This window comes from Sinocyclocheilus anshuiensis, unplaced genomic scaffold (genome assembly GCF_001515605.1).
Source record: "Sinocyclocheilus anshuiensis isolate Anshui unplaced genomic scaffold, SAMN03320099.WGS_v1.1 scaffold734, whole genome shotgun sequence".
Classification (NCBI taxonomy): domain Eukaryota; kingdom Metazoa; phylum Chordata; class Actinopteri; order Cypriniformes; family Cyprinidae; genus Sinocyclocheilus; species Sinocyclocheilus anshuiensis.
This window is the reverse complement of record NW_015544176.1, coordinates 783,690-808,523: the sequence shown is the minus strand read 5'-3', so window position 1 is coordinate 808,523 and position 24,834 is coordinate 783,690. Positions and strand designations below refer to the sequence as shown.

The window sequence follows — 24,834 nt, the reverse complement described above, 5'->3', positions numbered from 1 at the left end:
CCTTGCTACGTGTACTGCGTTAGGCTAACCGAGACTTGTCATTTGCACTTATATATTGTTGCTCTTTTGTTAGTTTTGATTGCTTCTATTGTCCTCATTTGTAAGTCGCTTTGGATAAAAGTGTCTGCTAAATGACTAAATGTAAATGTAAATGCTATTACCTTATGCAGTTTTATTTCATTTTCAGTTTTCAGTTAATTTAATCTAATATTGCTTTCATCAAGAAATGATTAAAAAAAAAAAGTTATCAAAACTATAGCCAGCATGGGGGGTCTTTAACCCCTGACCATTACTTAACCTAACTTAATTTAACCTAAGTTCGTTATGTGGGAACATAGGACCCTGGGGACATAGGAACAGGGCTGCTAACTGCATATCCCGTTCGAACTCACTCGCGCTGTCTCTCTCGCGTTGAATTTTTGGCAATAGTGCCTCGACAAGTGTACACCAGTGAACGAATAGCCGACATCCGACGCAGTACACTATATAGGGAATAGGGAGCGATTTCTAACACCCCGCCCGCTGCTATGGCAGCGAAAGGAAGTACGTAGGAATCAGGAAGGAGTCAATCAGGGAGACATTTTTAAAAGACCACCATGAAGAACAACCAAACAGACACCTAAATGTAAGTATAAACGAATGAGTTTTTAGCATTCGAGGTTAATAGTAATTTTGTTAAAGCTGTTTCGAGTGCGCTGGATTTGTTACGATGCATTGGGCTTTTTTTTTGTTCTTATTGCTCGCTGCTGCTTCCTATAATTCGCTCATCACTCAAATTCATTGCTGTGTAAAACATAACGATTGTCATAATAGCATTTTTGTTTTTCATAAATTGTAACCACTTATATGTAGCGCGAGTTCGATTTGGATTTGATACTATTGTGACAGTGATATATTCCACCTTAAATGTTTGTATGGTGTAGGCCTATTTTGCACGAATTAACAATTTGGCATTGGTAGGCTATATAGTCCATATATAATCTTAATGTGGCCAGACTTCTGACATGGAAACTGGTCAAAATACCATTGAAATCTCACTTACAGTTGTGGTCAAAATGTTACATTTTGCAGTAGGCCTAGCCTATCTGTAAAATGGTATTTGTTTTTCCAGAATAAGAGGGATCATGCAAAATGCATGTTATTTTTAATTAGCACTGACCTGAAAAAGATATATCACATAAGAAGAGAAAATAATAGTTGAATTTATAAAAATGACCCCATTCAAAAGTTTACATATGCTTAATGATTTTTAATGCAGTGTTGTTACCGGGATGATCCACAGCTGTTTTTATTTATTTATTTATTTATTTTGTGATTTTGTTTGTCCTGAACAGTTAAACTGTTCTTCAGAAAAATCCTTCAGGTCCCACAAATTCTTTGGTTTTCCAGCATCTTTTGTGTATTTGAACCCTTTTCAACAGTGACTGTATGATTTTGAGATCCATCTTTTCACACTAAAGACAACTGAGGGACTCATGCACTACTGATGCTCTAAAACAGGGGTGTCAAACTCAATTCCTGGAGGGCCGGAGCCCTGCAGAGTTTAGATTCAACCCTAATTAAACACCTACGTGATCCAACTGATCCGGCCCTCCAGGAATTTAAATTGACCCTGCTCTAAAAGGAAAAACAGTGCATTAAGTGTGAACAGAAACTTTTGAACAGAATAAAGATGTGTACATTTTTCTTATTTTGCCTAAATATCATATTTTTTAATTTAGTACTGGCCTTCAGAAGCTACAGAAGATACTTAGATGTTTCTCAGAAGACAAAATAAGTTCAGTTTACCCTGATCTTCAGTTTCAAAAAGTTTACACCCCTGGCTCTTAAAGCATCGTTTTTCCTTCTGGAGCATCAGTGAGGGTTTGAACCTTCTGTAATAGTTGCGTATGAGTCCCTCAGTTGTCCTCAGTGTGAGAAGATGGATCTCAAAATCATACAGTCATTGTTGAAAAGGGTTCAAATATGCAAAAGGTGCTGGAAAACCAAAGAATTTGTGGGACCTGAAGGATTTTTCTGATGAACAGCGGCTGTTCAGGACAAACAAGGGACTCATGACTCATGGAGGAAAAAAAACAAAAACAAAAAAACAGCTGTGGATCATCCAGGTAACAACACAGTATTAAGAATCAAGCATGTAAACTTTTGAACGGGGTAATTTTTTATAAATTCAACTATTATTTTCACTTGTGAAAAATAATAATCACTATTTGTAAACGTCTTTTATGTGAAATATCTTATTCAGGTCAGTACTAAATAAAAAATTACATGCATTTTTTACGATCCCTCTTATTTTGGTAAAATAATAAACATTTTGCAGATACTGCAAAGTTTATGTAAAATTTTGACCACAACTGTATCAATATCTGGTAATTAAAAATTAGAGAATAGGAGAATGTATTTAGGCCTATGTGCATTATGCCTAATTTTTATTCTATTTTATTTTTTTGAATTGTTGTGGGTTCCGTATATAATTATTATGATGTTTTTTGGGTCAAAAATATTGTTATGATGTTTTAGGCTCAAAGCACAAATTACGTGCTTTCTGCGAATGTAATTTTTGTAAGTGTGATTGTTTAGTTGTTGTTTTGTTTTTTTCCATATCGTCGTTTACTTTTACCCATGTGGTATAGTTAAGATGTGTGACAAAAAATGGGTACATTTCTGTGGACAGGACACCAAAAACCAGGTCGCTGGAAAATGGGGACGTCTGGTCACCCCCTTTTTTTTAATCTCTTTGTGAAGGTTATAGCAGTTTGAGAATATGGAATTATTTCATAGCATGGCTTTCGTCGATCATCGATTCATTTGTTCACCTCTGTTCTTCCAGAGAAACACATGGCTGTAATACAGTGAATATGGAGGTTCCTTCCTACCTGTCCCAGCTCTTGTCGGAGCTGAATGAACAGCGTAAGAGGGACTTCTTCTGTGACTGCAGCATCATAGTAGAGGGACGTGTTTTTAAAGCACATCGTAATATTCTCTTCGCCAGCAGTGGTTATTTTCGGGGACTGCTGGTGCATTACCTGCAGGACAATGGCCAGCGACACAGCACGGCCTCTCTGGACATCGTCACAGCTGAGGCGTTCTCCTTCATCCTAGACTTTCTGTATTCGGGTCGCCTGGACCTGCGCAGCAACAATGTCATTGAAATAATGTCAGCTGCGAGCTACCTTCAAATGACTGACGTGGTGAACTTTTGCAAGGGCTACATCAAATCCTCCCTGGAGATCTGTAACAGGGAGAGGGATAGACATAAGGACTTGGATGATAGTGAAAACCCAGTTTCAGCCACTAGTGCTCCTGTGGCATCCACTTCCGATGCCGACCAAAGGACCTGTCAGGTCACCGAGGCCCTCAGCCCTGATGACGCCCCAACGGCTGCTGTCTGCACGCCAGCGGCCACCAGTAGTAAAGACTCCGAAGGCGAAAGCTCCCAAGGAGCTTTTCCCAACCATCCTCCCATGAATGCTCCACTGAAGATCAGTCCAGGCCCAGATTTAGTCAACTCATCCACCCCAGGTTTGCTTCTAAGTTTGGTGCATCCCAAAATAGAGTATGACCCTGATGAGGAGGGCGAATCTTCACGGGAATCCAAAGACATCACTCTTTATCAAGGCCCACATCAGGACGAGGAGATAACTGTTAACACTAGCCCAGCTCCAAGTACTGAGCACTCCTCCGTATCATTTGCTAACTGCCCGATGAAGCAGTTTCCAGATGTGCTGTTCAGAGCCGGGATGAACCCAAACCGCAATGAACACTTTTCCCAAAGTTTGGGGTACGTTGGTGGATTCGGCCGTGGCGACGATGTGCTCGGTCCAGCGGTGCATTGTGGGATGGAGATTCAGAATGACTGGTATGGGGATGATCCAGGTGAGAGATGCTGAATAAAATTGCTACAGTAGAACAATCGCTGTGTCCAAAATCGCATACTGCATAATAGGTACTACATTTAGTTTGAAACTTGCTTCAGAAATGTTAAAAAAAGTATGTTCTATATAGTATGAATGTGTGTAGTAGGAATGAAATTCGGATGTACTACATGCATGTTTTCACTGTCGTGTGACCTCCGGCATCAGTTGCGTCACTTGACTGTCATTCATAAATCCTCTCCCGTGGCCTCATGGGATAGTATAGTGTCATCACATGTACACTTCAGAATCTCACAGAAAGTAGTAATTCATCCGGGAACATTTTGGCTACTGTTTTATGTATAAAATGAATTCGGACATACTTCTTGGTTCACATACTGTTTTTCTTCTGCTGTATGTATGGAATTATGGAAGTTGGCATATTCAGATGCAGAGAATCGTTTTTGAATTGTGTTGTAATATATGTGTGTGTTTCTATAGGGAGGCTGCACAAATGTCCGTTCTGCCCATACACGGCCAAACAGAAGGGCATTTTGAAGAGGCACATCCGCTGCCACACAGGAGAAAGGCCGTATCCTTGTGAGGTCTGCGGCAAACGTTTCACACGACAAGAACATCTGCGCACTCATGCCATTTCTGTAAGTCTTCATAACTTGGGAAATATCTGAATGTGTTGCTGTAGAGCAGCAAAAGGTAAATTGTTTGCTTGTAAGGTTAATGTTTAACTGCATTAAAAGTATTGCACTCATTTAACCCAACTTGCTATAAGTCAGTTTGTTTTTGTTCTACAGAGACAAGATGAAATAAGAACATGAGCAAGAGTCAGTGTTAAATACACAGTAATCCTGTTGCTGTACTTACCTTTTTAAATCTGTTTTAAACTTACCATCAAACGAACCATAATGATATTAAAAAAAAGTGAAAGAAAAAGAGATATTCAAGTTTTTGATATCAACATCATAAAATGCATTAAACATTACATTAAACTAGGGTTTCCCAAACTGGGCATAATGTAAGAACTGCAGTGGGTTTGTGAGTTGATAAAAAGCTAATAATTAATTAAATCATAAAAATTATTTAAACCCTTGAACACTAGGCTAAACATATAAATATTTTATTTCTTTACCATTATCCATCAGAGCCCATTATCCATCAGAGAACTGTAAACATGCAAATGTGTTGTTAAATTATTGAAATAATAACTTCCTCAGAGATATTTCAAGTAAATATTTTAAGGGGTTTGTTGACAAAACCGAATTTGGGAATCCCTGCATTATATGAACAAATATCAATGAACATGAAAACAATGACATTACACAGCTAAAGTCTCCCAGATTTGAAATATGTTTGTCCAGACTTAATTATTTGTTTCATACTTGGTCTAATTGCTTGAGAGATGCTATTTTCCATCAAATTCAGAAGCATGGTTTGCGGATTTATTTATACGACATTTGTGAATATAGTCAAAGCTAAATGGTATAACACAGTAGGATTTTTAGAAAGGAAATTTTAAAAGAGAAAAAAGAATTAGGGAGAATCAATAAATTATGAATAATTCACTGCCATTTTGTGAATATTATGTAATCATGTAATCCATAAAAAGTAACTGTAATCTGATTACGATCATTTTAAAATGTAAAATACTCTAATTACAAGTAAGTAATTTTTGGAATCTGATTACGTAATCCAGGTTACATGTAATCAGTTACTACCCTGCACTGATACCCAACTTTGAATATATCGCTGGCTGATAATATAGTTTAAATTGTGACAATACACTATATAAGATGGCATTGCATTGGTCAGAATTTTAGTGTATTACTGTTATTGTTGTATTACAGTTGTTATAGTGAGTGCCTTAATGTCATAAAAAAAAAATTGTTATTATTCTTTTATTTATATGATTGAATTGTTAATTGAAGAATCCTCCATTTGCAGCAATCACAGTTTTACAGACCTTTGGCAAAGAATTTTACAATTGCTTACATTTAAAATAAAATATAAAGTATGTTATTTTTATATTTATATAATTTATATCAAAGTCCCTTTATGGCAAATCATGTTACTCGGCAGCCATCTTTGAAACGCCTCTCGTGCATGCAAGTGCAGCTCTTATCTCTTTGAATGGGGAAACATCAAATTCTGCAAAACTGTTCACCAAGCTTACGATTAAATTTCATATTTGAAATCACCAATGAAATCTGACAAACGACTGTCTTATAAATGTTGTTTCTTTTGCTCAAATAGCGTTAAAAAAATGCTTATTATTAAGGCTAGAGCAGCCAGTGCTTGATGACTTCATAGAATGACTTCACAGATAAGTGATTGGCTCTTTTACTCAGAAGGCGGGGCTTCCTTCGATAGAGCGGCCATATTGAGAGTTGCATTTTCCCCATTCAAAATGATATGAGTGACAAGTCTTGGGTATTCTATAGTCTTTGTTTATATACATTATTTTTTAATATATACAAAAAATGTTACAAAATATAATTTGACTATTAAAAAAAGACAAGTCTTTGTATATTGTGTTTTAATTAAAGTTAACAAGTATGAAATATTCCCTATGAAAGCAACTATGTTAATGAATTGACTGCTGCGGCCTAGTGCCTAGTGATATGTTTTTGGAAATTGCTTCCTTAAAAAATGCATTAATACAAATGCAGTACATAAAAAAAAAAAAAACATTTAAATGGATTATTAAATATTTTAATCAATTGACAGCCCTACTGTTCATGTGTCAGTATACAGAACGAGTCATTCTCATCAAAATGTTTTAATGTATATTTATGTTTTGAAGGTCCATCGCTCCACCTGGCCCATTGTGTGCAAAGGCTGTCGTCGAGTGTTCTCAGGCATTGTGTCCCAGGGAATGAAGCGATTTGGACTTTGTGATGGCTGCACCTTTGTTACTACAACCAATGAGGATCCCTCCTCCATGAACCTCAGCATCCAGTCTGAATCGATGGAGAAGGGCACTAGAGACTCTGACTGGCCTGTGTTTATAGTGGAAGGAGATGAAGCGGAGGCGAGCGCTAGTACTGCTGGACAAGATGATAAACAGAATGTTGCAAAGCAGCTTGCAGAGAATGGCACTCTGTTGTAGATTCATTTTCACAGTTTCACTTGAATGCTTACCAAATGAAGGACTTTGGAGTATGAAAAGACTGAGGGAGGGTGTGTTCAACATTCTACTGGTTACAAACTACCGGTTTAGTCACTTCTTCCTCATATTATTTGTGGTTCGAAAAGATGGTTAATTATTTGGTGCAATTAAAATATTAATTTGTATTGGAAAAATTACACAGCTGGGAAAGCTGTCAAACATTGTTTGGGTTTAGTACAAATCTGCACTGGCTAATTATGGATTATGAACATATTTTGCTGTATGACAATGAGGCCACAACAGATTTCAATGTGTTGTGGCAGATATTTTTATGCTTTAAAGCGAACAGCCTTAAACACTTTCAGGGACCTGAGTGGTCTTGTCAAATTATTTGTTGCTTATGTGTTATGAGTATCATGTCTGTTCCAGAAAAAAAAAGTTTTGTCATCAAGAACCTAAAAACATGTTATTGGTCATTTAGGTTATTCAACATAATTATTGTTTAGCCCAGTGTTTCCCAGCCGGGGTGCCGTGTAAAAAATCCTTTTTTAATATTTTTTAAATTGCTAAAATGTAAAAAAAAAAAGCAGCTATTATATAATATCCATTTCTGATGTCGCCAATAATTAGAGATGCACTGAAAATTAGTTCACCGCTCAGGATTCACTTTCACGTGGGTGACGCTCTGTGTGTTATCCCGCTCTATGAGTGTGTGTGCTCCACTCAGTCGCTCACGGCCCATGTGAGTGCTCCACTCATATACCGTTCATGCTCATCGGAACAGCAAAGTCCACTCAAAAATCGAGCTGACAGGAAACATCGATGTAGTACAGTATTGTTTCTGTCTGCAATAGCCCTACTGTGCTGTAACAAGGTGTGGTAAATGGGCAGCTCTGCAACACTGCCCTCTCATTCATTGATCTGAAATTCAAATATTGTGACAAAATTAATTTTGTAGGGTGCCACAAATTTGTTAAAATTTCCAAAGGGTGCCGCAACTAAAGAAAGGTTGGGAAACACTAGTTTAGCCTATACATTACTTTTTGCTACTTCGTCACCTTGGAATTATAAGGTTCTACCTGACATTTTTGTCAAAATTGAGTTATTCACATATTCTTATTCTGTGACAGCTTATTTATATAATGTGATGTTTTGTGTACATTTTAGGACTTTTTATTTAGAAAAAAAAAGTTATATCTACAAAGTTGAACTTTAACTTGGTTCTATAAGTTTCTATCTGTGAGCCAATCAGCACTTCGAATGCACACAAGAAGACCAATCAGATCAACTTTCTTTGGCATGTCAGAAAAAAAAAGTTATATCTACAAAGTTGAACTTTAACTTGGTTCTATAAGTTTCTATCTGAGCCAATCAGCACTTCGAATGCACACAAGAAGACCAATCAGATCAACTTTCTTTGGCATGTTGCCGGACTGCTCCATGACAGCCAATCATGATACACTTTCTTTGTCATGTCGCTGGACTGCTCCGTGACAGCGGGAAAGATTAAATGTTAATATTTTAAATGTAAAATATTTTAATTATATATAGTCAGTGAAACATTTTTCAATGTTTATTATCCCTTAAACGCATACCTCAGGTCTTTAGCGACCCGGCATGTCATTGACCTCCTCCTAATTCATTTTTTAAAGTCAGACATCAACCTTCTTAATATTCCTCAATCTATTCATTATAAACAATATAAAAATAAAATTAAAAAAAGGATAAAAGAATGTCTGTTTTCTGATTAATTTTTTTGTAAAATGTGTATAGGGTCGCTAGAGACCTGAGGTATGCAGTGTAAGTATATTTTTCCTCTACAACAATAATTAAATGTCTAAATTAAATTAAATGAACTAAGAACATGAGCAAGAGTCAGTGTAAAATACACAGTAATCCTGTTGCTGTACTTACCTTCAGGGGTGGATTTACCCATTAGGCAAAGGTAGGCGACTGCCTTGGGCCCCCAAAAGCCAAGGGCCCCCTAAAATGCTTTTCATATAGGAGATGCGCATCAAGCGCTGACACGTGAACGGTTGCTGTGTACGGTGTTTATTACCACGACAAATTTGTAAATTTGTAGTTAAAATAACTAAAAATAAATGCATTTTAAAGTTTAGAATTAGACAGCCTTTGAACACAGGCTTATGCTGGTAACTAATCAGTGGACTTTCCTTATCAATATAAGCTATATTTTTTCACACTTGTCTCATTCTATGTTTCTGACGTTCCAAAAGCACCTCCTACTGGCAGAGAATGAATGTTCATTTTCAATAATCCAGTCTGTAGTTTTTGTTGATGTTTGCTCCATCCAGGATCCACCCAGATCCAGTTCGTATCCAGATCAGATGGTCACTGCAGTCACCTGGATTCAGTCCGTATCCAGTCCAGATGGTGGATCAGCACCTAGAGACGACCACTACAGCCCTGAATGTCAGCGGAGACCATGTCAACTAGATGAACCCTAGAGACAGATCCCCTGTGAAGACCTCGTCGGCCATCGGCACAAGACCACGAGAACCAGACGAGTCCTCTGCTCAATCTAACATGCGTTGCAGCCTGGAATTAAACCACACCATGCTGGTTTCATCTGGCCAGAGGAGAACGTTTATCTTGTGTTTGACGAGGTAAACTGTAAAAACGCATTCCTAAGTTTTTTGGAAATTATGTATTGTATGATGGTATGATATGCTAAATATAAAATTGAAGAGAGCCTTGCTACGCATTTTGCCGTCTTCTCCTGCGCCATCATTACTAAGCAAGGGGGTAAACAGCTGCTGGCTTGATGACGCAAACGAACCACGGTTCGGACCCAAATAATATACTGTGAACACAGTCCAGCAGGGGCAGGGTGCAGGGGGAGGGGGGACCAATCGAACTCTGGTTCGGACCAAGCAATCGAACCAAGTGTGAAAGCCCCCTTAGATGAAATATACGCCCCTGGTTATGCCGGTAGAACTATTTCTCTAGGGCATAAAAGGAAGTCAGCATATTAGTGTTTTAGATTCACCTTTACTAATCACAGTGGACGCGCTCACGTTGGTAAAATTCAGTTTTGGATGAATCATGTGAGTGATTTGGAGTCCGATATGGCTGTTGTTTTGTCTAGCTTACTATCACGCGCATCATAATTTGGGACTTGATATACGCCTGACTAGGCCAGACACAGCCAGATCATTTTCATAATGACCAATGCAATCTACCAAGAACAGCGCAACCAAGCAGAGCCAGTGATAATCATGTGTGGGTTATCTACTAACAACAGGCGCAAATGGGTTCTTGGCGTTAAATAATCACACAAATACCAGCAAACTGGATACCTAAAACCTTAGTAAATCACCCTGTATGAGTATGATTCAATTAAAAACTCCCATAAATTTTGCGTCTAACAGGAAAACTTCTACAAATGCAAGGCCAGCCACAAAAACAAATGTGTCCACGCCTTTTCATCACCAATGTTTCACTGCGTGTCTTCAGTGAATCCTTACAGTCGTTTTTTTTTTTTTTAACACCAAAAGAGGGTTTGCACTAAATCTGGCACTGTGTGCTAGACTTGTTCTAAGAGCTACATTAATGTATCAGTAAGCTTTTGAGTACGTTTTTAATTTTTTTCTTGAATTGTATCCAAAAATGTTAAATGAACTGTATCTTTCTTTGGCAGTAACAGTGGAAATGTTCAGTATCTTTATAGTAGCCATAGTTTAATAAAGTAACTTTCTGTATTAGGTCTCTGCATTATGGACTGTACCACTCTCTGTATGAATGGTTCAATCCCATCTACCTGAGTGACAAGCAATCTGGTTTCAAGACCCCAAAAAAAGCCATGCCAGAGCTCTACGATCTGGTCAACAGGTACATTTGCATCAGTCATGTGATGATACAGGCTGGAGAATGAAGTGCAGTTGTTTATGACGTAAGCTTGACTGCGTGTTTTATTTGTCCGTGACTGTGTAAAGATCAACCTTTACAGTCTACATATATGGTGTGACATTTATGAAAGTTAACTGGTGATGTTTTTGATGATTCAGGTACAAGCCGGACTTGATTTGGTCAGATGGGGACTGGGAAGCACCTGACACTTATTGGAACTCTACAGGATTCCTAGCCTGGCTCTACAATGACAGTCCGGTCAAAGTGAGATCATGCATAATGTTGTTCTTATTTTAAAACTGTGTCTCAAATTGTAATTCAGATCATAATGACTGCATTATTTCACTCCTTACAGGATGTAGTGGTGACTAATGACAGATGGGGGTTAGGCTGTTATTGTAAACATGGAGGTTATTATAACTGTGCTGACAAGTTCACTCCTGGACAGCTGCCCAACCACAAGTGGGAGAAATGCCAGTCAGTGGACACGATATCATGGGGGTATCGCCGAAATATGAAGCTAAGTGAACTGATGGATCTACCATCCATTCTAAATGTGTGATGTGTTGCTAATAGACAGAAGTTCTTGCCTTAAGCCTAGTTCACACTACACGACTTAAAACGTTGGCAGATCGCTGTGCTGTTCAGACTGCATGACTTGCTGTCTGTCTTGAAGTCGTTGTGGTGTTCACACTACGCGACTGTGATGGCCGAACCTGAGGCCACACATTGATAAGGGTAACTCCACATTCATTCATCCATACTGCATACATTTTTTCCTCGTATACATTTCTTTATATATTCATTTATCTGTTTAGCGGGTTATAAAAAAAAATGTCTACTCTTTATTTACCTTTTACGTATATAATATAGATTTAGTTTGTTATATGTAATGAAAACGCTACACAGATTTTGCTTTACATATTTGGGATACTTTATTCAGTTTAGTACTTCGTTCGTTGGTTTGGAGTGCACACTTACTAGCTTGCGTTGTGGGGTGGGGGGGGGTTGTCTTTTCACTTATTTTTTTATTGATATTTGTTGTTTGTATTATTATTATTATTTCGGTTGTTTGTTATAGTTACTTTGATTAGTTGAATTGTAAATTTACTTGCTGAATTATAAAATGTTGATTGTATGTTTCCCGTCTTGTTTAAGTGAGCTCACCGTTTGTCTTAAATACCTGCCTGTTGTGTCAGTTGGGAGGTCAGTTCTGTTCTGTTCTGTTCAGTTCTCTTTAGTTTCTTTTTAGTTAAAGTTTGTTGTTGACCTTAGTTATTCCAGTCTAGCTAGATTATTTATTGGAACAAGTTGATTTATTACTTATTTTGTGACTTTTCCTTATTTTTTGGATAAAATAAAATTCTTTTTTTTATGGAATCCTGTGTCCTTCCGCCTGTCTAGCTGGCTCCCTTACAGCGACACTACGTAAATGATCCGCAGCAGGGGGTCACACATTACACGAGCTGACAACAACTCTGCGAGAAGTTGAATGGGAATGAAGCGAAACAACAAGTGAAACAGGAGTTGTTTATTTGAAAATGAACATCGGGAAAAAATTAGTGCTGCAAGCTGTTTGTGTGATTTTCTGTTCTGAAAAAATTTGCTCCATTTCTTGTGTTTATTGTATGTTGCAGCCTGCTTAAACATATTCCAGTCAGTGGTGGAAAAAGCATCATATGACCCCTTTAAAGCCGTGTTGTTGCTGCTGTTTTTCTTCCCCTGTTTTTCTGACCTCAACCCCGAGTCGGCTGACTGGTCCAGATATTTAGCATGCTAGATATTCGTTTGGCATCGAGGAGGTGTCTGCGTCGCGTCAGCGAGCCTCTTTGATGCATCATTGAGTAGTTCAGACTATAGAGACTGTATAAAAACATGGATGTAGTGTCAGTGACGTCACCCGTATGTTTCCGAAGAGCGTTTTTGAAGCTCAAAGTGGGCAGAGGCGGCTGTCGCCATCTTGGCAGCGCGTCACTCCAGGATAATCGAAAATGATGGGGAGTCTATAGCAGTGGTTCCCAACCCTGGTCCTGGAGGCACCCCAACACTGCACGTTTTGAATGTCTCCTTAATCAAACTCACCTGATTCAGGTCATCAGCTCATTAGTAGAGACTCCAAGACCTGAAATTGGTGTGTCAGAGAAAGGAGACATGCAAAATGTGCAGTGTTGGGGTGCCTCCAGGACCAGGGTTGGGAACCACTGGTCTATAGGATTGACTCCCTTTTGCAGCCAGCCTCTAGCGGCCAGTTGACGAATTACAGTTTAAGTCACTTCCGTGTTGGCTTCACGAGAGAGAGCGGGAGGTTGCCGCTTGGTTCAGACATAAAGATTGCCGAGTGCTGATCACATGCTGATTTTCCCCTGATCACAGCCCGACCTGTCGGCGAGCTCGTTAATTGCAAATCTGTCTTAAAATCCTGTAGTGTGAACTAGGCATAAAATGATATTACTAGATTGTTGTGTTGTGACTAATGTATATATGACAGGGGCGTTCCGTCCATATACGGGGGATGGGGGGGGGTCACCACTCACCCCTGATATATGAATAAAATAGCTTACAAAAGGCCATATGATGCCTAATAACTCAAGTAAGCCTCTCATATATTGTGACCACAGGACATGGTCTACGTCGTAGCATTAGTAATTACGTGTAATTACATGTTGAACGTAGGGCCTACAGCAGATGGCATGATTGCACCTGTCTTTGAGGAACGTCTCCGAGGGATTGGAGCCTGGCTGAAGGTCAATGGTGAAGCCATCTATTCAACTAAGCCTTGGAGAGCCTTGGAGGCTGAGAATGCTACCGTTCCTGTCTGGTGTGTTGAAGTTTTTAAACTTCCTCTTATCTGTCTGTGCCTTACAGTTCCTTTGAAAAACTTTCAGAAACTGAACTACTGGGTACTTAGTTTGCGTGAATGTGAAAGCAATTTAGACTCGGGTGCACACTTAATCAGGAAGTAAAGTCACATACGCATGAGTTTTGGCTGATGACGACGTCATTAGTTCAACAAAAATGTGTAATAGATGACAGTGGTTAGGATTTACCTTGGATACGAGCAAGAGTGAGCGTGCACTGTAATCGTGTATAGTGAGTGCAATCAGAGACAGGGCGACAACAGGAACAATCGCACTCAGGCTCGGCCCACTCAAACATGCCCAGTGTGAAAGTCCTCTAGTTAGCACACTCAGTAGTTTTAGTGTTTTCAATTTGCCTTCAATTCCAGGTATACGTCAAAAAGCAGCACCGTGTATGCGATCTTGATCTCCAAACCCATGCAGAACTCCTTTACACTTTCTGTGCCCAAAACCTCCAACAGTACAGTGGTAAATATTTCTAAATTCGTCAGAATTTAGGAATAAAATTCCTGTTTTTTTTAATGCAATAAAAATACATTTTATGATATCAGTGAAGTGTATTTCATCTCTGTTCAGGTGACTTTGTTGGGGAACCCTGAGCCTCTGAAATGGGCTCCTCTGCATTCAAAAGAACTGACTGTTCTGCTGCCTGATCTGCCTTTCTCACCTGCTGAAGCCTGAACCCTCAAGCTGGATGCCTAAAGCCTTTAAAACCATTTTGTAGATTTTAATGATTTTAAGAAAGTTTTGTATAAATGTTTAAGGTGTTGTATGAATCTAAATGAAGGTTTTTTTTTTGTATTTGATTGCTCAATAAAACCAACCAACTGAATGAAACATCAGACACAAGTGTGATTTTAAGATTCTTAATTTTATACTTTTCATAACTTGATTTAACATTGCATGCAGTGTTGGGTGTAATTAGTTACTAAGTAATTAGTTACTGTAATTTAATTACTTTTCCCTTGAAAAAGTAAAGTAAGGGATTACTCTTATTTTTTCTGTAATTTAATTACAGTTACTTCTTATGTAATTGAACTTAATACTGTGTATAGACAGTAAAACATTTATACACAATACAATAGTGGATTTAACATCAAAATTTAAAGTCTAACCTTAAAATGCATGCTTTTTATGTACCCTTCTCACTTTAAATACTTTGGTGAGTTAATAAGAATATTGGTAACACTTTAGTGTCCAATTCTCACTATTAACTAGTTGGTTATTAGCATGAATATTACTGGGATATTGGCTGTTTATTATTACTTAAAAAGCACATATTAATGTCTTATTCTGAAAGACCTTATTCTAAATCCTTAATCCTACCCAATGCAAAAGTCATAGTTAATAGTGAGAATTGGACTCTATACGTAAAGTGTGACCAGAATAATTTATGTAGTTATCTATTATTTATTTGAATTAAAATAACTGTTTCATGTCTATCCTTGTATCATTAACTTGTCGAGGTTGATATAGGATTTCGAAAGTAATTAGTAATAAGTAATTAAATACTTTTTGGAGAGAGTAATTTGTACAGTAATCTAATCACACTGTTGAACATGTAATTAGTAATTAATAACTTTTTTTTAGAGTAACTTACCCAACACTGATTGCATGTTAAATACCTTAGAACCCATGGTTAAAACTGAAATGTAATTTCAACAGATGCTAATATCATTTTAATATTTGTCTAAAGCAAATTAATGAGATTCTGACTGGCCTGTGTTTATGGTGGACGGAGATGAATCGGAGGCAAGCGCTAGTACTGCTGGACAGGATGATAAACAGAAAGTTGCAAAGCAGCTTGCAGAGAACAGCACTCTGTTGTATTCATTCATTCTTCATAAGAACTAGTACATAAGAGGCTAAGGTTGGGTGGGCCGGGATGATCTACCATTAACAAACTACCAGTTTAGTCACTATTTACTTTGTGGAATAGAAAATACTGTTAATTATTTGGTGGAATAAAAAAAAGTGCTATGAGTAGGCCTACTATATCTGTTGCAGAAGTGTAAGAAACATCATGAAACTAAAAACATGCTGAACTGATTTTTAAGGTTACAAAGAAAAGTTTGTTTATTTAGACTATCAATGTGCATTATTTTTAGACTATATTTACTTTTGCAACTAACCAAGAAGTTATTAAAGTCATAATGCCTTTTTTATTCCATTTTGTCTTTTAGAAAAGGCAATTAAAAATATTTTGTTTTGAAATGTTGAAGTGAAACGGCCATTTCCCCTTTTACAAAAGAAAACATTTACAGAGGCAGTGAACAATGCGGACGAGAACCAAAACCATTTTCTTTCACCAGTGTAGCCTGATAGTCGAGCAAATGTTTAAAGGGGTCATATGATGCTGCTAAAAAGAACATTATTTTGTGTATTTGGTGTAATGAAATGTGTTTATGCAGTTTAAGGTTAAAAAAACACATTATTTTCCACATACTGTACATTATTGTTTCTCCTCTATGCCCCGCCTTTCTGAAACGCGCCGATTTTTACAAAGCTCATCTGTCTGAAAAAGCGAGGTGTGCTCTGATTGGCCAGCTATCCAGTGCGTTGTGATTGGCCGAATTCCTCAAGCGTGTGACGGAAATGTTATGCCCCTTACCATATTGTGATGCCTGCGGCAACCACATGTGACGACCCCTAGCTGGACTCCGCTTCGCCACGGTGAAAGCCGGTCCGGCGATCCACAGCGCGAAGTTGAAGTATTTCCTGCAACAATACTACAGCGAGAATAAAAGTTACGCCTTCTTTCTTTGCGTGAAGATGTGGGAAGAGTTGCATAACACCGCCCAAATAGTGACATAGATATGTGGGGGCATGTTAGAACGAGCCCTTTTAGGTAGGCGTGGCTGACTTAACTTTTATAAAGAATATCTCGTTGGATTTGAGACTTTAGTCTTTACTTTACAGATCTTTTTTACTTAACTTTACAGATCTTCTTTATGCACCAAGAGCTTGTAACACTCCAAAGAGAAAGGAAAAATTGAAATCGCATCATATGACCCTTTTAATTTATTGGGTTCCACATCCCTTGTGACAAGTGGTTTTTCAGGTAAGTCATGTGTTGTAGTCACATGTTGAATGGCATATGATAAACCAGGAAATACAAACCTGTTGTCGGCAGAAATCCAGCTTTAGTGATTTCAGTGCATAGGCTACTAACATTCGCGCTTTAGAGTCACTTTTGCTTTTCAGTCTGCACGTCTGTGAAGTTCACTTGTGATCAATCATGCAAGTGCCTCGGTGTCAGATATCGCTGTTGTTTTGTCTACTATCATGCCCATCATCATTCGGGACTCGATATACACCCGACTGGGCCAGTTTGGACTCCAGACCTCTTCCTGAATGGTACGACGAGGTGAAGTTCGGGATCTTCGTTCATTGGGGGGTGTTTTCAGTGCCTGCGTTCGGCAGCGAGTGGTTCTGGTGGTACTGGAAGGTCGCACTTAAACCTGAATATATCCTGTTCATGGTCAAAAACTACCCGCCTGGATTCAGCTATACGGACTTCGCTCCTGATTTCCACGCGCAGTTTTTTGATCCTGACGAGTGGGCTGATATCTTCGAGGCTTCAGGCGCAAAGTATGTGCTTAAGATATGGGTTTGCAGTGATGCTTCCTGTGTTTGTTCCACATATGTATGCTTTTGTTTATCATTCTGCACAGGTATGTGGTCCTCACATCAAAACACCACGAAGGCTTCACAAACTGGGGTTCCCAGACCTCTTGGAATTGGAATTCTGTTGATAATGGACCTCACAGGGATCTTGTTGGAGATTTGGGCGCTGCGATAAGAAAGAGGTATTGTGCTTCTAGGGCATACTGATGCTAATAGCGAAGGCTGCATTGTCTTTTCAACGCGGAAACGAGCTTGCTTTGTTCCACTGAGGAGAAGTTATACACATCACTATAAGGCTACCTCATACATCATGCAACAAAATTCAACCATATAACTATAACATCAGTTGTCTTATTCAAAAACAGAGATTTCTTCTTAGCTTTACTGTTGTTCTTTATAGAAATTAGAGAATCATAAAAACTGTGGAAAACAATCTAATATTTGGTACAACAGACATATTTTACTTTATGTATGTGATATTTTTCTAAATAGAGCACATTTTTAAACAAATATCTATATCCATAAAATCAGGTATTTGTATAGTTTTGTGACAATCCTCAAAAACAGTTAACAAAATTTGAATACAACTGAAAAATAAGTATAATTGTTTTTGACTCCTCTTTACAGAAACAGCATAACAGAGAAAACCCTTCCTTGAGCTTACTAATAAAATAACTGCAGGGGTAATACTGATTTATTATTTTCTTTGACTTTGTTTAGAATTACATAGTAGTGTCAGGAAAATACGATAAACAAATTTTTAATAATATTTTAGGGATAAACGTATTTAAAAAAGAATAACAAATTCTGCAACCATTTGGATCACCAGAATAATGTAATGCGTCTGTAATAAAAAGTAAACCTTTGTTAAACCAGTTTATCTAAAAATAGCCAGCTACAAAATAAAGCACAACGGTACAAACTTTGATTTGAAGCAAAAATGTCTTTGAATATCAGACAAAAAGACAAAGGTACAAGACTTGTACTTAACGGCTTTAATGAGAGAAAATGACATAATTGAGTTAAATTCAATAATATGGGTAATGTATTTTTTTTTCACAGATAAGTCTGTCGTTAAACATAATATTTTTCAAAATTTGTTGAAATTATGTGGGCTGATGGCTTTAGCAAAAGCATATACCATTGATTGACAACCTCGTCGCTCACAGTAGGTCTTTCTTTAAAAGGGTTTTTTGTTGCAGTGTATAGGTAAATAACTAGAATAACAAAGTGCAGTAAAAATGGCAATTTTTTTTTACAATACTAAAATAAAATAATATGATAACAAATACCAATTTGCAACATCAAGCAGTGTAACAGTTTTTGTACAGCTAAAATAAGTGGAAGCAGATGACACAGAAAGTCATTCAAGTTAAAAAAAAAAAAAACGGCCATGCCTGCGCTTACATTTAAATAAGGTGGATATCTCAGTAAGGCTTTGCTAAATTTATTTCCTGAATTTTATGCAACAATTTTGAATTTCTTTTATTAGGTCTCTGCATTATGGACTCTACCACTCTCTGTATGAATGGTTCAATCCCATCTACCTGAGTGACAAGCAATCTGGTTTCAAGACCCAGGAGTTTGTTGAAAAAAAAGCCATGCCAGAGCTCTACGATCTGGTCAACAGGTACATTTGCATCAGTCATGTGATGATACAGGCTGGAGAATGAAGTGCAGTTGTTTATGACGTAAGCTTGACTGCGTGTTTTATTTGTCCGTGACTGTGTAAAGATCAACCTTTACAGTCTACATATATAGTGTGACATTTATGAAAGTTAACTGGTAATGTTTTTGATGATTCAGGTACAAGCCTGACTTGATTTGGTCAGATGGGGACTGGGAAGCACCTGACACTTATTGGAACTCTACAGGATTCCTAGCCTGGCTCTACAATGACAGTCCGGTCAAAGTGAGATCATGCATAATGTTGTTCTTATTTTAAATTGAGACTGTGTCTCAAGTTGTAATTCAGATCATAATGACTGCATTATTTCACTCCTTACAGGATGTAGTGGTGACTAATGACAGATGGGGGTTAGGATGTTATTGTAAACATGGAGGTTATTATAACTGTGCTGACAAGTTCACTCCTGGACAGCTGCCCAACCACAAGTGGGAGAAATGCCAGTCAGTGGACAAGATATCATGGGGGTATCGCCGAAATATGAAGCTAAGCGAACTGATGGATCTACCATCCATTCTAAAGGTGTGATGTGTTCCTAATAGACAGAAGATCTTGCCTTAGATTATATTACTAGATTCTTGTGTTGTAAATGTATTATATATTTATATGAATAAAACATATGGACACAAAACCTTATGCAAGTTCATATGGTGCCTAATGACTCTCATATATTGTGACCACAGGACATGGTCTATGTCGTGGCATTAGGGGGTAATTACCTGTTGAATGTAGGGCCTACAGCAGATGGCATGATTGCACCTGTCTTTGAGGAACGTCTCCGAGGCATTGGAGCCTGGCTGAAGGTCAATGGTGAAGCCATCTATTCAACTAAGCCTTGGAGAGTCCAGGCTGAGAATGCTACCGTTCCTGTCTGGTGTGTTGAAGTTTTTAAACTTCCTCTTATCTGTCTGTGCCTTACAGTTCCTTTGAAAAACTTTCAGATACTCATGTTGTGGTTGCAGTGAAATAGTGTCACCTAGAGTCAATGAAGAGTATAACAGGAGCCATGTGAGAAAATTATAGTTTAGGATTCACAGACCACTGTTTAAAATGAGGATTTAAGGCCAATCATAAGAGTCCATTCACTGTACCGGCCTTTCCAAAAACTCTGCTGAGACTTCTGGGTACTTATTCTCACTTAATCTAGACTGAACGCAAACTTTTACCCTGAAATTGTGACATGTTAATAAATCCATCATATGATCGTTTGATTGTCATTAATGATTTGAATACTTCTCGATCTGTTTATAAGCAGCTTGGGTTCTTGTGAGCTGAGTCAGCAGTAGTTTTGGTTCCTTCTCTGTTTCTGCAGCCTTAGTTTAGTCCTAGTTAGCATGTGGTGTAGTTATATTAAAGCTGTGAATGCTTCATTAATTTGAGTATTTAAAATGTTCCTTAATTTTCAGGTATACGTCAAAAAGCAGCACTGTATATGCGATCTTGACCTCCAATCCCATGCAGAACTCCTTTAAGCTTTTAACGCCTAAAACCTCTCACAACACAGTGGTAAATATTTATCAATTCATCAAAATTTAGAAATAAAATGGGTGTTTTTTTTTTTGGTAAGATATCAATGAAATATCTGTAAATATTTTGCATTTCTGTTCAGGTGACTTTGTTGGGGAACCCTGAGCCTCTGAAATGGGCTCCTCTGCAGACATCAGGACTGATTGTTCTGCTGCCTGATCTGCCTTTCTCACCTGCTGAAGCCTGGACCCTTAAGCTGGATGAGGTGGCCTAAAGCCTTTAAAACCATTTTGTAGATTTTAAAGAGATTCTCAGGGATGTGATTTCCCCCCTGTATTTTCCTACTTGAAAAGTATGACCTGTGTGAATGGCCTTAAACAGTTACTAAACAAACTGAAATGCTGTGTTTTTACAAATGCATTCATGCATCTGTATGCATGGATTACTCCCAACCTAGCAGTTGTGTGCGGAAAGCCCTTAGCATCTCAGTCAATCACCAAATGAGAGTAACAATCAGTGATGGAGAGTATATGAAACTGTTGGTGTGTCTCTTTTATTTAATTATATATACTCTGATGCACTGTGTTTTAGAGTGAAGTGTCTCATTTCAGAGTAAATACTGCTCCACTTAAACTCCATGTCTGTAAGTGCTGTGCATTTGAAGACACAACACAACCATCTTCCCAAATTTTTTATGAGAATTGCAATCAAAACAGCCATATATATTAGCATTATAATTTTAATGTTGTTTTGTAAAATTGTTATCATTATTATTAAATACTCAGGTTTTTAAATGTTGCAGTTCAATGTTATTATTGCAATAGTAATATATTTTTACATTTATGTTTCCTTGATTTGTGTCCTTCGCTGATGACATGCCTGAATTTTATAATGCATTTGTTTTAAAAAGGTTTTGCATAAAGTTTTTATTGTATAGAATTTGATTGCTGAATAAAAATGACCAATTGAATGGCACATCAGAAGCAAATGTCAATTTCAGATTTTTAATTTGGGGCTTTTCATTACATGAGATAGCATTGCATGTTTGATACCTTGGAACAATCTTGGATTAAATTGAAATGTAATTTTAATGTAATGTTAGTATCATTTTACTATTTGTCTAAAGCAAACTTGTAAGACTGCCAAATTGTAAAAACGTAGTCATATATAATTTTTAATTACTATATTTATATATTCATAAATACATATTTTTGAAAGACATATTCACATATACAGTACAGTGGAATAAAATGTCAATTCACATGGTTGACAGTGAAACTTACAAATTAATGAATATAAACAATAGGCACTGAGTAATTACATTAAATATTTATACTATAAATAAATACAAAAAAAAACATTTCAGTGATATGCATTGTGAACATTCAATGTGCATGTGACATTGTGCATAATAAAGCTGTAGATGGTGCTTCGTAAGAAAATTATGACATGAAAACATATTTAGGGAAAATTGTTGTATTTATACATCTCCATACAGGGATTTGCCATTGAATTCATTATATATGATTATATTTAAGTGTCCCTTGTGGATTATATCAGCAATCTTTATACTTACTCAAAGTTTTTCGCTTTTTTATTTCTGTATTAGACAACATTATATTCACACATTATCTTCATGTCCTTCCTCTCCTGTGTCCCTCCCTCTCATTTCCCATGAGGTCACTCATTGATTCGGAGAAGCAATACCCAGCTGGACAGCAGGAGCTCTGTGCACATACTGCAGTGCTAAGCTGCAGTCACTGCGCTTGTGTGTGTGTGTTTATGTGTCAGACAGCTTTTTATCACTGCTACTGCTGCTGTTGCCACTCCAGACTGAATGCAAGCGGAGGGGGGAGTAGAGAGAGAGGAAAGGAGAGAGTGTACAGGCCTTGCCAAATAAAGCCATGGGGGCCTGGGCAGTGACAGCCCTTTCTACATTATAAATATGTTGTTTTTCTGCCGGTTCGGGTTTGGTGCCTGGAGCTCTGGACCAGCCCGGCTCAGGAGATTCTCATCCGCTCTCAGGCCTGTCACTATGCCCCGGGTGGATGCTGACCTCAAACTGGACTTCAAAGATGTCCTTTTCAGACCAAAGAGGAGCAGTCTGAAGAGCAGGTCTGAGGTAAGAACATCTTGCTTGCTGTCTCTGATATAAGAAATCTATGTCATTGGCCTTGTCTTGTTGTACCTGAATGATTAACTAAAAATGAGTACCAAGGGAGCTGTATGTGTGTGTTTGTGAGTGGCAAAGAATGAAAGTAAAAATCAGGATGACCTTGAAGTCCATCTGACAGAGCTGGATTTATGGGGCCCATAAATTTAAGCTTCAACCAGTGACGGTTAATCAAGCTTGATCAACAGATTCCAGTATGTGTTGGCTTCTCTTTATTTCCTGGTGTTAATGTGTCTTGAAACAAACCCAGCGGTTTTCAGGGTTGACTGACCAGGCTAAGGAAAAGCAACCTGAGAGCTTGTGCTTTGAAAACATGTTTAAAAATAGGCCTGAGGCTTGCCTACATGTCAATAGAAGCAGATTCCACTGTGGTGTTGCTCTTGGTCACACTTGGTCCACCCCACAAATCATAATGGGAACAAAAAATACACTTACATGATCATCTGCACAAATGGAATGCCCTCTTCCAGACATTTGGCTGATGAACACCTTTGCTGCACTGTGATATGGTTTGTACACCTGTAATTATTTTATTATTCACTTAGACGTCTTTTTACAGTTAAGTTTCGAGTATTATAGCTGAACAGCTCATTTCAAAATCCACGTTTTCCATTTGTATTCTGTTATTTTTTACCTATTGGTCTTTACTGATGAATTCAGAAGAGATTTCCACTGCATTTTCACTGCAGGATGACGTAAAGTGCCGGTCAGATCTTGCTGTGACTGGCTAATCTGATGGCTGTCACTATATGGGCCGTAACGGTGGCTGTGATGACATACAGTCTCATTGATACAAAACAGCAGCTGAGAGCTTCTTTACTGTATAACCTGCAGAAATCAATCACTGACCTAGCCTCAAACTAAAATAATAAGCAGCAAGAGGATCCAAATTTTATGACTGCAATATCTGTAATATGTCCCTTCAAACAGGAAAATGGTGAATTTGTTCTCCACGGCACAACAGCAGTAAAATAGCAGCAGGACGGGTAGTCATAGGGCAGTGTAGTGTGACTGATGTGACTGCAGCAGTTACTGGAACTGGAAATGACTGAGAACTGATTCAGAGAACCTGAGAGTGTCTGTGCAACCAGTGACGGTTAATTAAGCTTGATCAACAGATTCCAGTATGTGTTGGCTTCTCTTTATTTCCTGGTGTTGATGTGTCCTTCCACAGGTTGCAACAGTTTTTTTTTTCTCAGACAAACCTAGAAATGATTCAGCACAAATTCACTTAAGCCCATCACAATATCTCAGCTGTGGATGATGATATAAATCAGAATTTGGTCGTATTCTGATTACATATACAGTATATATAACAGCATTCAAATGTTTTGGGTTGGTTGGGTTTTTTTTTTTTTATAATAATAAAAAAAACTTTATTAAAACAGCTGGAATATACCTGTTTTAATCTGAATTTTGGGCCATATAAACACTTTATTCAGCATATCCACTGAACATTAAAAAGGTTCCATTGTTTTTTTTTTTGTTTTTTTTTTACATTCTTTTAGTGTGTAGTGTTGCTGTTTGTGCATGAAAAAGACCTGCAAAATTAGAAAGTCCACTCCAAAGAGAGTTGTTTCTTAATCAGTAAGCACTGTTTCTGAACTCCCCCTCAAAGGCCTCAATTATAGTTTCTGGGAACATATGTCACAGTATCCCTAATTTAAATAATTACCACCCAAGGCATAAGCAAATAAATAAAAGGGGGTGAGGCCTGATTGAGTTGTGTTAGTAGTGTATAGTCGCCATGTCCAAGAGACATCGTTTCACAGATTTATACACATGCAGTTGTTTACGTTTACAAACATAACCGTGTTTTTGTGAACTTTGTGTTTTTGACATAACCTTGTGTGTATTAGACAGTTGACATGAAAGAGCCATCTTTCTGCACATGCGTCTGTGTGTGTGTGCGCTCAGTATGAGCAATATCATATGAGTAGCAGTGCGATATGGCTGTATATCAGCACGGCTGTGATACGGCCGTAGGCACAAGGCCCTCCGTATCCAGTCCAGATAGTGGATCAGCACCTAGAGGCCACCTCTACAGCCCTGAATGTCAGCAGAGACCATGTCAACTAGATGAACCAGAGACAGATCCCCTGTGAAGACCTCGTCGGCCATCGGCACAAGACCATGAGAACCAGACAAGTCCTCTGCTCAATCTAACATGCGTT

General features: G+C 38.0%; 3 protein-coding genes and 1 pseudogene across 3 annotated transcripts in view; all 4 read left to right on the top strand.

Moving 5' to 3' along the window:
- The first annotated feature begins 354 nt into the window (after nucleotides 1-354).
- LOC107696224 (zinc finger and BTB domain-containing protein 8B-like) lies at nucleotides 355-7,535 on the top strand. The gene is made up of 5 exons (XM_016496484.1): nucleotides 355-625; nucleotides 2,831-3,876; nucleotides 4,356-4,513; nucleotides 6,673-7,018; nucleotides 7,066-7,535. The coding sequence occupies exons 2-4, from the start codon at nucleotides 2,859-2,861 to the stop codon at nucleotides 6,976-6,978; spliced, it is 1,482 nt and encodes a 493-aa protein (XP_016351970.1). The 5' UTR covers nucleotides 355-625; nucleotides 2,831-2,858; the 3' UTR covers nucleotides 6,979-7,018; nucleotides 7,066-7,535.
- A 3,073-nt stretch (nucleotides 7,536-10,608) lies between these two features.
- Nucleotides 10,609-14,408, top strand: LOC107696194 (tissue alpha-L-fucosidase-like; annotated as a pseudogene).
- A 2,366-nt stretch (nucleotides 14,409-16,774) lies between these two features.
- Nucleotides 16,775-20,904, top strand: LOC107696223 (tissue alpha-L-fucosidase-like). The gene is made up of 8 exons (XM_016496483.1): nucleotides 16,775-17,297; nucleotides 17,381-17,515; nucleotides 18,826-18,963; nucleotides 19,140-19,245; nucleotides 19,342-19,542; nucleotides 19,704-19,894; nucleotides 20,427-20,526; nucleotides 20,630-20,904. Exons 1-8 carry the CDS (start codon nucleotides 16,945-16,947, stop codon nucleotides 20,759-20,761), a joined length of 1,356 nt encoding a protein of 451 aa, XP_016351969.1. The 5' UTR covers nucleotides 16,775-16,944; the 3' UTR covers nucleotides 20,762-20,904.
- A 1,470-nt stretch (nucleotides 20,905-22,374) lies between these two features.
- Nucleotides 22,375-24,834, top strand: part of LOC107696222 (GMP reductase 1-like) — a 19,293-nt gene continuing 16,833 nt past the window's right edge. The window contains exon 1 of the mRNA XM_016496482.1: nucleotides 22,375-22,609. Within this exon, the coding sequence (XP_016351968.1) occupies nucleotides 22,433-22,609 (177 nt within the window). The 5' untranslated portion in view covers nucleotides 22,375-22,432. The remainder of the gene's footprint in view (nucleotides 22,610-24,834) is intronic.

Bases quoted from the DNA above. Each gene is read 5' to 3' on its own strand.
- LOC107696224 (XM_016496484.1), top strand. From the start codon at position 2,859: ATGGAGGTTCCTTCCTACCTGTCCCAGCTCTTGTCGGAGCTGAATGAA. The intron at 3,877-4,355 runs GTGAGAGATGCT...GTGTTTCTATAG, and splicing joins CTGGTATGGGGATGATCCAG to GGAGGCTGCACAAATGTCCG. The intron at 4,514-6,672 runs GTAAGTCTTCAT...TATGTTTTGAAG, and splicing joins TGCGCACTCATGCCATTTCT to GTCCATCGCTCCACCTGGCC.
- LOC107696223 (XM_016496483.1), top strand. From the start codon at position 16,945: ATGCAAGTGCCTCGGTGTCAGATATCGCTGTTGTTTTGTCTACTATCA. The intron at 19,246-19,341 runs GTGAGATCATGC...CACTCCTTACAG, and splicing joins ACAATGACAGTCCGGTCAAA to GATGTAGTGGTGACTAATGA. The intron at 19,543-19,703 runs GTGTGATGTGTT...TTGTGACCACAG, and splicing joins ATCTACCATCCATTCTAAAG to GACATGGTCTATGTCGTGGC.